At 38.7% G+C, this 14,010-nt stretch overlaps 1 protein-coding gene across 14 annotated transcripts in view; it reads left to right on the top strand.

Moving 5' to 3' along the window:
* Window positions 1–14,010, top strand: part of LOC105480009 (myosin IIIA) — a 310,637-nt gene that overhangs the window by 210,336 nt on the left and 86,291 nt on the right. For all 14 annotated transcript variants that reach the window (XR_986226.3, XR_011608191.1, XR_011608190.1 and 11 more), the window contains 2 exons: window positions 6,686–6,812; window positions 12,201–12,411. Coding sequence is in view for 11 of the 14 variants with exons in the window: in XM_011738421.3 (XP_011736723.2) it covers window positions 6,686–6,812; window positions 12,201–12,411 (338 nt within the window). In the remaining 3 variants the exon portion in view is untranslated. The remainder of the gene's footprint in view (window positions 1–6,685; window positions 6,813–12,200; window positions 12,412–14,010) is intronic.

Here is a 14,010-nt window from a genome sequence, read left to right as displayed (position 1 = left end):
GGTGAGAAATCAAGTACCCGGCAGGCTGGCACTGCTGGGGGACCCAGTGCACCCTCTGCAGCTGCTGGCCCAGGTGCTAAGCCACTCACTGCCTGGGGCCAGCGGGGCTGGCCGGAGTGCTGACCCGTCGAGCCCACGCCCACCCAGAACTTGCGCTGGGCCGTGAGCGCCTCGCGCAGCCCATTTCTCACCGGCTCTTCTCCCTCCACACCTCCCCGCAAGCAGAGGGAGCAGGCTCCGGCTTCGGCCAGCCCAGAGAGGGGCTCCGACAGTGCTGTGGAGGGCTGAAGGGCTCCTCAAGCACTGCCAGAGGCCGAGGAGGCGCCAAGAGTGAGGGCTGCTAGCATGTTGTCACCTTTCAGTTTGACACCAAAAGAAGGGGACATTTAGATTTATTTAAAAATTCTGAGAAAAGTAAATAGAAACAATGAGGCACAGATTAAGAGTCTTATAGACGTAAAACAAGAGAGATTCTGTTTTGAAAGTGAAGGAACTTGTACTGTCACTTGACTGAAACAAAAGAAAACAGTTTGACAAGCATTTATTGAGTACTACCTGTGTACCAGGCCCTGTGCTAAAAACTAGAGATATGAATTAGTCACAGTTTCTGTCCTCAGTAAGTTTGTAATCTGATAGAAGAAATATACACTAGGCATCATGTCAATAGACTCTATGACAGCAGAAAATTTCACGGAAACATGAAGTCTGAGGTGGAAAAAAGAACACCCAGAATGGGAAAAAAGAACAGCGTAAGCCAGAACTGAGACATGAAATTAACAAAATAACATGGAATGCTTGGGAACCTATGAGGAGTTTGGCTGAAATATGTCGAAGAAAACTAGCTGGAAATGATAATGGACAGGCAGTCAGGCACAGGAAGATGTGGCACCTTCCTTCTAATGCCTTGGTAGGAAGCTGGAGCTTTATTGCTAGGGGAATAGGGGCCACTGAAGGATTTTAACTGGAGACATAGGATGATGTGATTTGCCTGCTAGAAAAGTCACTCTGACAGCCATATGGAAAACGGATTGGCAAGTGGCAAGACCAGAGGCAAGGAGACTGGTCAAGAAGAGGATCATGCCAGAGGCAAGCTGTGCCCTAATCATGCTTTTGAGTCTAGGTATGACCCTCACCTTGACGGATAAATATACAACTAAATGCAGGCAGTTCACCTGGTAGTTGTTTTTAATATCCAAAGAAGGCATGCTTGTGCTCAGAAAGGACAATTTACAGTTGCTTATATTTAATTAATTCAGTATATGTATTAATGATTTTGAAACCATATATCTATATCTAGATTTTTTCTTAAAATTTTAAGTTCTGCTCACTCATCATTTTATTCAATTTGTGAATCCAACAGTTTTTTGTATAAGAATAGAAAAAAAATCTCAGTTCTTTATTCATTTAACTCATAAACATAACTTTTCATTTCTCTAAACAAACATAACTAAATTCTCTTAAACACTTGAACTTATATAAAAATTTAGTACATCTCAGTCTTTTGAATGCTCCAAATGATGGACAGAGCAGGCTTACAAGGACTGATAAGTGCTTTCTAAACTTTCTAATAATTTACCAAATCTTCTTATCCACTTAAACTTATTAGTGCCTAAGAAGATATAATAATTCAAAATTATTAATGTAGTAAATCAAGTTATCTTTTACATTTGAATGCAGTTTGCAATCAAAATATGTTCTGCTTTTCAAATTAAGGTCATAAGTGTTATATCAAATAAGTATTTAAATTTAAGTCGCAAGACTAATTGTCAGAGGATTTACTATGTCGCTAATGTGATCTTTACTGTGTCTCACATATTAAGTTTTAGATATTTAAGAATAAACACACTGATTATTCCGAGATTACATATCTTATTCATAAATTTAACCAAAAAAAAAAGCATTAGTTTGGTAGGGCTACCATAACAAACTAACACATACTTTGTAGCTTAAACCACAGAAATGTATTGTTGACAGCACAGGAGGCTCAAAGTCTGAGATTAGGATGTGGACAGGGTTTGTTTCCCCTGAGGGTTGTGAGGGAGAATCTGTTCTATGCTCTGCTCCTAGTTTCTGGTGGTTCCCCAGTCATCATTGGTATTTTTGTACTGCAGGTCCATCACCCCATCTCCACCTAAATTTGTCTTCACTTGGTGCTCTCCTTGTGTGTGTCTGTCTTTTCACATGGTGTTCTTTTTTTTTTTTTTTTGAGGCGGAGTCTTCACTCTGTCGCCCAGGCTGGAGTGCAGTGGCGCGATCTCGGCTCACTGCAAGCTCCGCCTCCCCGGGTTCGCGCCATTCTCCTGCCTCAGCCTCCCGAGTAGCTGGGACTACAGGCGCCCGCCACCGCGCCCGGCTAATTTTTTGTATTTTAGTAGAGACGGGGTTTCACCGTGTTAGCCAGGATGGTCAGACACCAGTGTAGCAGATTAGGAATCCACCCTACTCCAGAATGACCTTATCTTAACTATTTACATTTGCAATGACCCTATTTCCAAATAAGATCACATTCTGAGTACTGGGACTTAGGACTTCAACATATGAATCTGAGGAGTACACAATTCAACCCACAACAGATACTACAGATTTCATTTACTTCAATACCTCTATTCTTATTTTTATATTTTCCTGGGGTTCTGAACTGAGACTAAAAGTTCAGGACTATTCTTTGGGGAGAAAGAATTTTGAAACTTTCTCCAAAATCTAGATCCTGCTTTTTTCTGGGACAAGGTTTCTCAACCTCAGCACTATTTACATTTGGGACCAGGTAATTCTTGCGTGGTTTCTCCTATGCAATGTAGGATGTTTAAGCAGCACCCTTGATCTCTACTCCGTAGATGCCAGTAGCGTTCCAACCCCATTTGTAACAATGAAAAATGTCTCCAGACGTTGCCAAATGTCCTGTGAGGGCAGAGTTGTTACCCCTTTCCCCACAATTGAGAATGACTATTTTAAGGTCATTTAATCCAAACCACAGATCTGGGTCTACTCTCATCAGATCCAGATGGGGAACCCCAAGATGTACCTTTCAGCTGATATTTACTTGTGTTACCTGGTGTATCATACATTCCACTTGGCATATTTCAGGTGTTACTCCTACTCAATTTTCATTATAACCCCTCTGAAGAATTTTTCTGCAGGTTTGGGTAGGCAGGATTTGGAGATGCAACTCTATATACAGCCAAGCCTCTTCACTGTTTTACTGGATTCAACCAATTCCTTAAACTTTATGATGGAATTCTGCATCATTTTATACACTTCCAAGTTCATAGACCAGTTTTATACTAATTACATTGGTAACATCCTTATCAAGGGTAAAAAAACACATTTTAAAACACTTTTATTTAAGTTCAGGGTACCTGTGCAGGTTTGTTTACGTAGGGAAACGTGTATCATAGGGTATTATTGTACAGATTATTTCATCATCCAGGTATTAAGCCTGGTACCCATTAGTTATTTTTCCTGATCCTCTCCCTCCTCCTACCCTGTGCCATGCCTCCTACCCTCCAACCTCCAATAGGCCCCAGTGTGTGTTGTTCTTCTCTATGTGTCTATGTGTTCTCATCGTTTAGCTACCACTTACAAGTGAGAACCTGTGGTATTTGGTTTTCTGTGTCTGTGCTATTTTGCTAAGGATAATGGACTCCAGTCCATCCATGTCCCTGCAAAGGACATGATCTCATTCTTTTCTATGGCTACATAGTATTCCATGGTGTATATGTACCAATGTATTTTCTTTACCCAATGTATCATTGATGGGCATTTAGGTTGATTCCATGTCTTTGCTATTGTGAATAGTGTTGCAGTGAACATATGCATGCATGTATCTTTATAATAGAACAATTTATACTCCTTTCGGTATATACTCAGTAATGAAATTGCTGGATCAAATAGTATTTGTGTCTTTAGGTCTTTGAGGAATTGCCACAGTGTCTTCTACAATGATTGAACTAATTCAGACTCCCATCAATAGTGTAGAAGCATTCCTTTTTCTCCACAACCTCACCAGCATCTGTTATTTTTTGACTTTTTAATAATAACCATTCTTACTGGTGTAAGATGGTATCTGATTGTGGTTTTGATTTGCATTTCTCTAATGATCAGTGACCTTGAGCTTTTTTCATGTGATTGTTGCCTGTATGTATGTCTTCTTTTGAGAAGTGTCTGTTTATATCCTTTGCCCACTTTTTAATAAGATTGTTTGTTTTTTTCTAAGGCCTATAGTTTCCTCCAGAAAAATACAGCACAATGTCAGATGCTGTATGAATTTTTCCACCTGAAAGCCATGAAAGCCCATGCTGGTTGCTTCATTGCAAGTTACGCATATTACAAATGCTAATTCCTTACCAGAATTTCCTTAGAAAAATTATCTACATCTAATCTGTCAGCATAGGTATTGTTCCACTTCTGAAATACACCCTACATGCATTTACTTCTTTCCATCTCTACCATTTACTGTTATATCCAAGTCACTGTTACCTCTCACCTAGACCACTGCAGTAGCCTCCTGAGTTTTCCGTCTTGCCCCAATCCACTCTGTTTCACAGTATAACTAGATTCATCCATTTAAAACACAAAAGATAATGTTGCTTCCCACTCTGAAATCTCTGGTAGCTTTCTCTGGTAATTAGCACAAAATCAAACCTTTTTTTTTTTTTTTTTTTTGGCAGCCCAATCTCACTCTGTCCCCCAGGATGGAGTGCAGTGGCACGATCTCGGCTTACTGAAGCCTCCGCCTCCTGGGTTCAAGTGATTCTCCTGCTTCAGCCTCCCGAGTAGCTGGGATTACAGGTGCATGCCACCACGCCCAGCTAATTTTTGTATTTTAAGTAGAGACAGAGTTTCGCTATGTTGTCCAGGCTGGTCTCAAACTCCTGACCTCAAGTTATCCAACTGCCTCGGCCTCCCAAAGTGCTGGGATTACAGGTGTGAGCCACAGTGCCCAGCTCAAGCTCTTTCTGTTGGCCCAGAGAGCCTGGGTGGTGTTGCCCAGGCTCACCTCTCTGATTTCTTACTGTACCGTTCCTCATCCTCACCCTCTTCCTGCCCTCATGGGTCTTCCTTCTTTCTTCTAGGAAGATTTTTGCCTTTGCTGTCCTCTGCCTAGAATAGTTCATGTCTGGTGACTTCCTGTCATTCAGGCCTCAACTTCCACATCACCTCCTCTGAGGACAACCTTCCCCGACCTCCTAACTGAAAAAGTCTGCCTGTCCTTTCCCAGGAACTCTCCTCTTTATTAAGTTAGCACCTCTTAGCTCTATTTTCTTCGTAGCCCTTGTAATTTTTTTTCTGAACATATCATGTTTGTTTATTTGCTTATTTTCCTACTGTTTGCCCCCCAACCCCCGCACGGCCTGAACACCCCAAGGAAGCCAGGATCCTTAGCCTATCTGCTACTGAATTACCTGAGACTAGAACAGTGCCCAGCATAAAATATGTTTTTATTAGATCAATGAATAGATATCCCACATATATATTCATTCAACAAATATATTTGTTGTTTATATATTTACTACATATATATTTATTATGTATGAGTAAATGCATGTCCTTGAAGATGTTTTTTCATATCCAGCTTTTATCTGGACTTGGAATATGGGAGTGAATGGAATAATCACCTTTGTTAAGTGTAGGAGCTGGGCTGGAATAGATGCAGCAACCTGTAAAAACAGTAAAGAATTTTGCCTCTTTCCTGTATTTCACTGTACCATGAACATAGTTGAAGAGCTAGAATTACCACAGACTCCTTGACAAATGCCTCCAGTGTCTCCAAAAAGAATCATATATGTGTGTATATGTGTTTCTGAATGTAATTTGATGTACCTTAATTAGGAATGTATGTTAAAGAAATAATAACTGCTATAAACTCTACGCCGTCATCTAAAATTCTTATGTGGCCTGGCACAGTGGTTTACACCAATAATCCCAGCACTTTCAGAGGCCAAGATGGCAGATCGCTTGAGCCCAGGAGTTCGAGACCAGCCTGGGCAACATGGCGAGACCCTGTCTCTACAAAATACCAAAAATAAAATTAGCTGGGCATAGTGGCATGCAACTGTAGTCCCATCTACACAGGAGGCTTAGGAGGGTGGATCACTTGAGCCCAGGAGGCAGAGGTGGCAGTGAGCTGAAGATAGTGCCACTGCACTCCAGCCTGAACAACAGTAAGACCTTGTCTCAAAAAAGAAAAAATAATAATAATCTTATGCTTACATTTAAACCACACATATCCTTTTATTTTGGTCCTGGGATCTTCTGATTTTTCTTTCTTAGCTCTCCTTTATTCACACATACAGCCTCACTTTTAAGATGGCCTCAAGGAAAATCCATATGGTAACAACCACACTAAGTTCTGAAATTCAATTCTGCATGGATAGATTTATCTATGGCCTAATGAATGAGGCATTTCTACTTCCTCTGAGAACAGCTTCTCATTTTTATTTTTTATTCATATTTGCATTTATAAAATATTTTTAAGCACTTACTGGGTAACAGGCACTATGCTAACCTCTGAGGTTAAAATAATGAAAGAGGATGAGCCTACTTGGATCTCAGTGTGGCATTATCATAGTCTACAGATAGATATGATAGGGCCTGAGGGTTCTCTCCCTATCTGTCCCCAGTCATAGTCACTGGTTGGCTGTACTCAAGGGAAGAATGACGCTAATGTTTCTATGGTATGTTTCAGCAACTTGGAAGCATATACAGTATACTGGCTGCAATCTTGAATGTTGGCAACATTGAATTTTCTTCTGTGGCATCTGAACACCAGATTGACAAGAGCCACATTTCTAATCATACAGCCCTGGAGAACTGTAAGTTTTATTGTCTTCTATTCAAAACTGAAATCTTTCAAAGTCTTATGGCATACCATAAGTATCACATAAGGATCATTTCAAGCAATTGTGCTAACCTAGAATCCTTAAAAGAATACTCAGATTTAATGTGTGTAAAATTAAAATTTCAAAGTCCACTACTTAAAACATCTTCACGCTTCTAAATTAACTGATTACTGTAGAAAATGTTTCTAAAGACTAGGCTTTTATGACTATTTTGGGAGCTATTTACATTTCGATATAAAAGCACAGATAGTATAGTTAAAATTCAGTAAACTGATCTGAAAAAGAATTATGTTAGGCCGGGCGCGGTGGCTCAAGCCTGTAATCCCAGCACTTTGGGAGGCCGAGACGGGCGGATCACGAGGTCAGGAGATCGAGACCATCCTGGCTAACACAGTGAAACCCCGTCTCTACCAAAAAAAAATACAAAAAACTAGCTGGGCGAGGTGGCGGGCGCCTGTAGTCCCAGCCACTCGGGAGGCTGAGGCAGGAGAATGGCGTAAATCCGGGAGGCGGAGCTTGCAGTGAGCAGAGATCTGGCCACTGCACTCCAGCCTGGGTGACAGAGCGAGACTCCACCTCAAAAAAAAAAAAAGAATTATGTTATTGTCTTATAGATTTAACATCTATATCATTTTACAAGTAATAAAGACCTGTATGTTTTCATACTAGATGGATTTTACACTCATTCATCCTGGGTTAATTTTGCAATCATTTTTACACAAGAGAAGCATGTCATAGTATTTGCTTCAAATCAAGTTTTCCTTAATAGTAGAGTTTGATAAATTATTTCCAGTAATTTAAGGTTTTCCATTAATATCTGCAACAGCACAGCTTTTTTCTATTTAGTATTACCTAGTATGCCCTGTTATTTTATTTTTAATATTGGCACACACTTTCATAATTCCATATTTGCTGTTTCATTAATAATAATAAATGGAGAATCAGTCCTGGTCCAGAGGCTCACATCTCTTTTTTATTTTATTATTATTATTTTTTTTTTGGAGACAGAGTCTCACTCTGTCATCCAGGCTGGAGTGCAGTGGCATGATCTTGGCTCACTACAAGCTCCACCTCCCGGGTTCATGCCATTCTCCTGCCTCAGCTTCCCAAGTAGCTGGGACTACAGGCACCTGCCACCATGCCTGGCTAATTTTTGTATTTTTAGTAGAGACAGGGTTTCACCATGTTAGCCAGGATGGTCTCGATCTCCTGACATCGTGATCCGCCCACCTCGGCCTCCCAAAGTGCTGGGATTACAGGCATGAGCCACCATGCCCAGCCCAAAGGCTCACACCTCTAATCCCAGTACTTTGGGACGCCGAAGCTGGTGGATCACCTGAGGTCAGGAGTTTGAGACCAGCTTGGCCAACATGGTGAAACCCTGTCTCTACTAAAAATACAAAAATTAACCTAGTGTGGTGGCACATATCTGTAGTCTCAGCTACTTGAGGAGGCTGAGGCAGGAGAATCGCTTGAACCCAGGAGGCAGAGGTTGCAGTGAGCTGAGATTGTGCCACTGCACTCCAGCCTCGGTGACGGAGCAAGACTCTGTCTCAAAACACAAACACACACACGCACGCACACACACACAGACACACACACCCAAAATAGAGAATCATGATACAAATTTTAATTTATATACTTTTTCCTGATTTATGCTCAGGAACAGAATGAGATGGGATAGTTTTAGGGGGCTAAGTGCCAAATTATCCTGGTCTGGACCTGTCCCCAGCATCCCTATAAATGCTATCCCACTGTGTCTCTGGAGCCAGTGTGGGAATACAGTAGCACAAGTGTATGGAGTTGGCTTGTAGTGACTGGCATGTGCCTGGAAACCTCAAGGAAACATGTTCTAATTTTCCATATATAAAAAATTTAATTGGCATGTATGATATTAACTTATCAGAAGTAGAAGGAATAACCCTACAACTCCATTGATAAGTTGTAAATCTTACATCTGATCATATTCATAAGAACTAGCAGCAGCCAGTGGAATGAGTTGCAATAGAGATGGGTTGTAGGTAAGAGTATACCTAGAAACAACCATACTAAAAAATGATTTTGATGATTGAGAACCTATTTCTGCATAAGAGAAGACAGTCATATAGGTTACAAAACGTTGATATTAATATGAATATCATTGAAATTAATTAACGTACTTTCTGGAATAACCACTCATGGAAAGTTAAAACTTTATTAATTTATATTAAAATGCTTTAATGAAAAGTTATAAGGAATTATGTCCAAACCAAGGCTGCATTTCCATATGGTTTTACAAAAGCATTGTTTCAATTAAGCACCGGTTCTGACCATTTTGTCCCATAAATATCTCTCAAATCTGACCACTTCTCTTTATCATCATTGTCGCCATTCTCATGAAAAACAACATCACCTCTCACGTGAACAAGTGACCTCCCATTTGTTCATATCACATCAAAAATTGAGTTTTTCCAGGTCATTCTGCACGATTATTTCAGAAACCACATAACCCATGTATCAGTGGGCTCTCTGTCTCCCCCTTTCCCTCTCCGTCTTCACCTCCACCTCCCTCTCCCCCTCCCTCTCCTTCTGCTCCTCCTCCTTCTCCTTTTCTCTTCCTGCTTAAATTTCTTGATTGGCTTCCCATTCTTGCTGGATAAAGATCATCAAGAGTAGTGCTTTGTTTAGAAAGTATTGTACTTAGCAATATATCCCCAGGTAAAATGCCTAGCATGTAGTAGACAATAAATCTATGTCAAATAAATAAACAATGTAGGAACAGAAATAGACACACAGATCAGTGGGAGACACTGTTCAGAAACAGATCCAAAGTATATTACCAAAAATGGCATTACAAATCACTAGGGAATGAGTATTGTAGAGAACTGGCTAACCATTTTGGGGAGGAGGAATTTGAATCATTCTCATATACTGTATACCAGAATGAATTCCAAACATAGACACATTTAAATGCAAAAAAACCGTAAAAGAGACTGGAATTGATTTATATAATTTTGAGGGGAGAAAGGACTTGAAGAAGTTTATGTGTAGAAAATCAAAAGCACAAATGATTTTCTTTAAAAAAAATGGATATTTGACTACATAAAAATTAAAACTTTTATACTGAAAAAAAGAAAACATAAATAAAATTGCAGTACAAATGAAACTGAGGGAAAATATTTACAACATATATATCAAAGCATTTCTTTAAGCTATGAAGAGTCTCATAAATTGATCAGGAAAAGATGAACATATCAATGAAAATATTGCAATTTTCAAACTAAGAAACACAAATTACCAATAAAAATATGAAAGAAGAAAGTATTCAGCTTCACTAGGAATCAATTACAAATAAATAGAAAACATTTTCTCCTATCAAATTGGCTATTTTAGAAAAATGATAGTCCCTGATGTCCATGAAATTGAATTGAAATTATTGGTGTTTTATTTGGCTGAGAGGAGTGTAATTTGTTCAGACTTTTTGAAGAGCAGTTAAATAGTATATATCAAAGAACTTTCTTGATCCCAGGAGTTCGAGGCCAGCCTGGGCAACATGGTGAAACACTACATCTACCAGATAATAATAATAATTAGCCAGGTAGGTTGTCATGCGCCTGTGGTCCCAGCTGCATGGGAGGCAGAGGTAGGAGGATCTCTTGAGTCCAGGAGGTGATGCTGCAGTGAGCCGTAATTGTGCTGTAGCACACCAGCTTGGATGACAGAGCGAGACTATGTCTCAAAAAAAAAAAAACTTTTACATATTTACATATTTTGAAAAATTGCTGCCCTATGCTAAGAAAATAGTACAAAATATGAACACAGATTTGTGCTTAAAATATTTATGCAGGCTTTTTTTTTTTTTTTTTTTTTTTGAGATGGAGTCTCACTCTGTCTCCCAGGTAGGAGTGCAGTGGCACAATCTCTCCTCACTGCAGTCTCTGCCTTCTGGCTTGAAGTGATTCTCCCGCTTCAGCCTCCCGAGTAGCTGGGACTACAGGTCTGTGCCACCATGCCTGGCTAATTTTTGTTTTTTTTTTTGAGACGGAGTCTTGCTCTGTCGCCCAGGCTGGGGTGCAGTGGCCGGATCTCAGCTCACTGCAAGCTCCACCTCCCGGGTTTACGCCATTCTCCTTAGTAGAGATGGGATTTCACCATATTAGCCTGGCTGGTCTCAAACTCCTGACCTCAGGTAATTCACCCACTTTGGCCTCCCAAAGTGCTGGGATTACAGGCGTGAGCTACTGCGGCTGGCCTATACTGGCATTTTTTACAATTTTGAACATAGGGAAACAATTTAAACATCCGCCAATTTAAAAATTATTGCTATATTATCGTATTTGTCAGAATATTATGCGCAAATTAAAGCATATTTACAAACAATATTGAACAAAATGGGAAATGCATAAGATGTTATATGAGATAAAATGTTTGTACAGACTAATGGTAGTAAATATGCCTAGAAGGAAAGAAATGCAGAATGTTAACTTAGAAGGTAAAATTTCTGCAATGAGCCTATAGTACTTCCACGATATGAAAAAATATAGGATTTAACAATCTTAGCACATAACCAAGAAACATCTTGTCACAAGTGCTAAAAGTTAAATTTAAAATGTTCAAAATATTTTAAAGGAAGAACAACAGATTTGAAAAATTAGCCAATCTGTCATGTAATAATTTTGGTTAAAGATGTTTATTATATTCAAAAATGAGTTTTGTTCACTGAGTTAAAGTGTTATTAATTTTAAATTCCCCATGAAATGTAATCAACATTAAATGCCAAATAAAAGTTTGTTCAAGCATCCAGTTTTAACATAATTTAGTAATTGAAGTATGAAACTAAAAAGTAGGATGATATGTACATGAATGTCAAGTATAAGTACATGAATGTCAAGGTAAGTTTATGCTCTTTCTGTTGTGTATTGCAGAAGGTACTTGAAATACATTTATTGAGGTATACCCCTGAAGTCTATGTAACCTTCCAATTAATTTCTACATTTTGAAAATGTGTATGTAATAATGATATCCAAATTATGCCAAAGCTATTCATTATATTTTAAAATTATTTAGCATAATTTAGTGAAAGTATGTTTGACATCACATAAACAACCACTTGCTTGTGCAGCTGTATTCCTCTGCCAGCCAGTGTGATTTGGGTTGTGTTGTAACATGCAGTAGCCTAAGTTTAACCAGCTGAGAAAAGTTGAGAAAAGTGATCAAGAAGAGACATAGGACTCATGTTGAATAGTATCATATTTTTACATTACATAATCTCCACACATTTAATTCACGTCATTTGAAGAAGGCAGATTAAGACATTTTCATTTTGGGGGAGTGACCTCATTGCCATAATTTCTTCTAACAATGCATCTGTTTGTTTTTCAGGTGCTTCTTTGCTTTGTATTCAGGCAGATGAGCTACAAGAAGCTCTCACCTCCCACTGTGTGGTCACTAGAGGAGAAACAATTATACGACCCAATACTGTAGAAAAAGCTACCGATGTCAGGGATGCCATGGCTAAAACCTTATATGGACGTCTCTTTAGTTGGATAGTCAACTGCATTAACAGTTTGTTGAAGCATGACTCATCACCAAGGTAAAAATTTTTACAGAAACATTTTTTCCCAAATGTCAGGTGATGTAAATCTATTTTCTAATTGATTGTTTTGTATAGATCTCTTTCAAGATGTTTCTAAAATTGATATAATTAAATTATCAAAATTATAATTTAGTAGATAAGCTTCACTTCCTAGTAGTTCCACCTCATAATGCCACTTAACTATAACACTTTTAAACTGCTGCAACATAAAACCTGTAGCAACATAAATAACACAATAAAAAGCGAATTTTTAAAATGTGATATCTTACTATCAACTAATAGGTTTTTTAAATTAGAAGTTGTACCATGAAGCATATACCATTTTATGCTTGTATAAAATGTCAGCTCAGCAATTCTTTGTTTTTATTTTGGGGGTTTAAATTAAACCTTAAAGATAAAGGAAAACTTTATTTTCACATTTTAATTCTCACTGTAATGCCATTACAGCCTCACTGTAACTCCAATGAAATTTGGTTCAGAAATGCACTAGATAAACATAGGTAATAGTAAATGGCAGAGCCATGATGTAAGCATTGTTATCTGACTGTAAGTCTAGATCATTCCTTCTTCAAGATAATTACAGCCACCATTGATTGAGTGCTCTCTATAGGCAGGGCTTATACATGGACACAAGTCCTTACATCTAAAGCTTTGTTCTGTGATAAATGCCATTTTGCATGTGGAAAAGCAAGATGGATGCCTACCATAAGATCACCTCATTCACACTTGCTTACTAAGCATAAAAGACCATTTATACACATTTCAAGGATGCAATTCATTATTTTTTTCACTAAAATACATGCCACACCATAATACTATGTATAGTCAAACTGTCTAAGAGCTTATCCATTATTTCTCCATGTTCTTAACTTTGTGTCTCTCAAAATTGCTTCTGTACCTCCTGGGTACTATCTATACCATTTTCCCATTATGATGTAATGGTCAAAATGGTTGTATGTTCTGGTACGGTCATCTATATTATGTCAAGCATTCATATGAAAATGGAACAAATTCAGGGATTTTTATTATCTGTATATTCCAGAAAATGTAGGCAAGATATTTAGAGATTTGGCCTCATTTTGTTAATTATCATCTGCATGTTTGGCACTAAATGGTACCTACCCAGAAAGGGGATCTACTATATCCACTGTAGCCTGTGTACTAAATGTACATATACTAAATATACTAAATAGCAACTTTACTTTCCATTCACTAATGAAAACCATCCAACTCTTAGATTTTAAAAATTTTTACAGAAAGTTTAAAAACTAAAGGGAGACCATTTGAAATAATGTAGTTCAACTTTGTTAAGTTGTACACTAAGTTTTTAAACAGCATATGTTGTATGCTGGGCTTTGCCACTAACTCGTTATGGGACACTGGGCAACTTACTGCATTTGTCTGGGTCTTTCCCTCCTCAACTGTTAAATAAGGGCATTGAGCCTGGCGCGGTGGCTTACGCCTCTAATCCCAGCACTTTGGGAGGCCGAGGCGGGCAGATCACAAGGTCAGGAGATCGAGACCATCCTGGCTAACATGGTGAAATCCCATCTCTACTAAAAAAACAAACAAAAAAAATTAGCGGGGCATTGTGGC

This window comes from Macaca nemestrina, chromosome 9 (assembly GCF_043159975.1).
Source record: "Macaca nemestrina isolate mMacNem1 chromosome 9, mMacNem.hap1, whole genome shotgun sequence".
Taxonomy (NCBI): domain Eukaryota; kingdom Metazoa; phylum Chordata; class Mammalia; order Primates; family Cercopithecidae; genus Macaca; species Macaca nemestrina.
The sequence above is the reverse complement of the archived record's forward strand: the minus strand, read 5'-3'. Positions and strand labels throughout refer to the sequence as shown.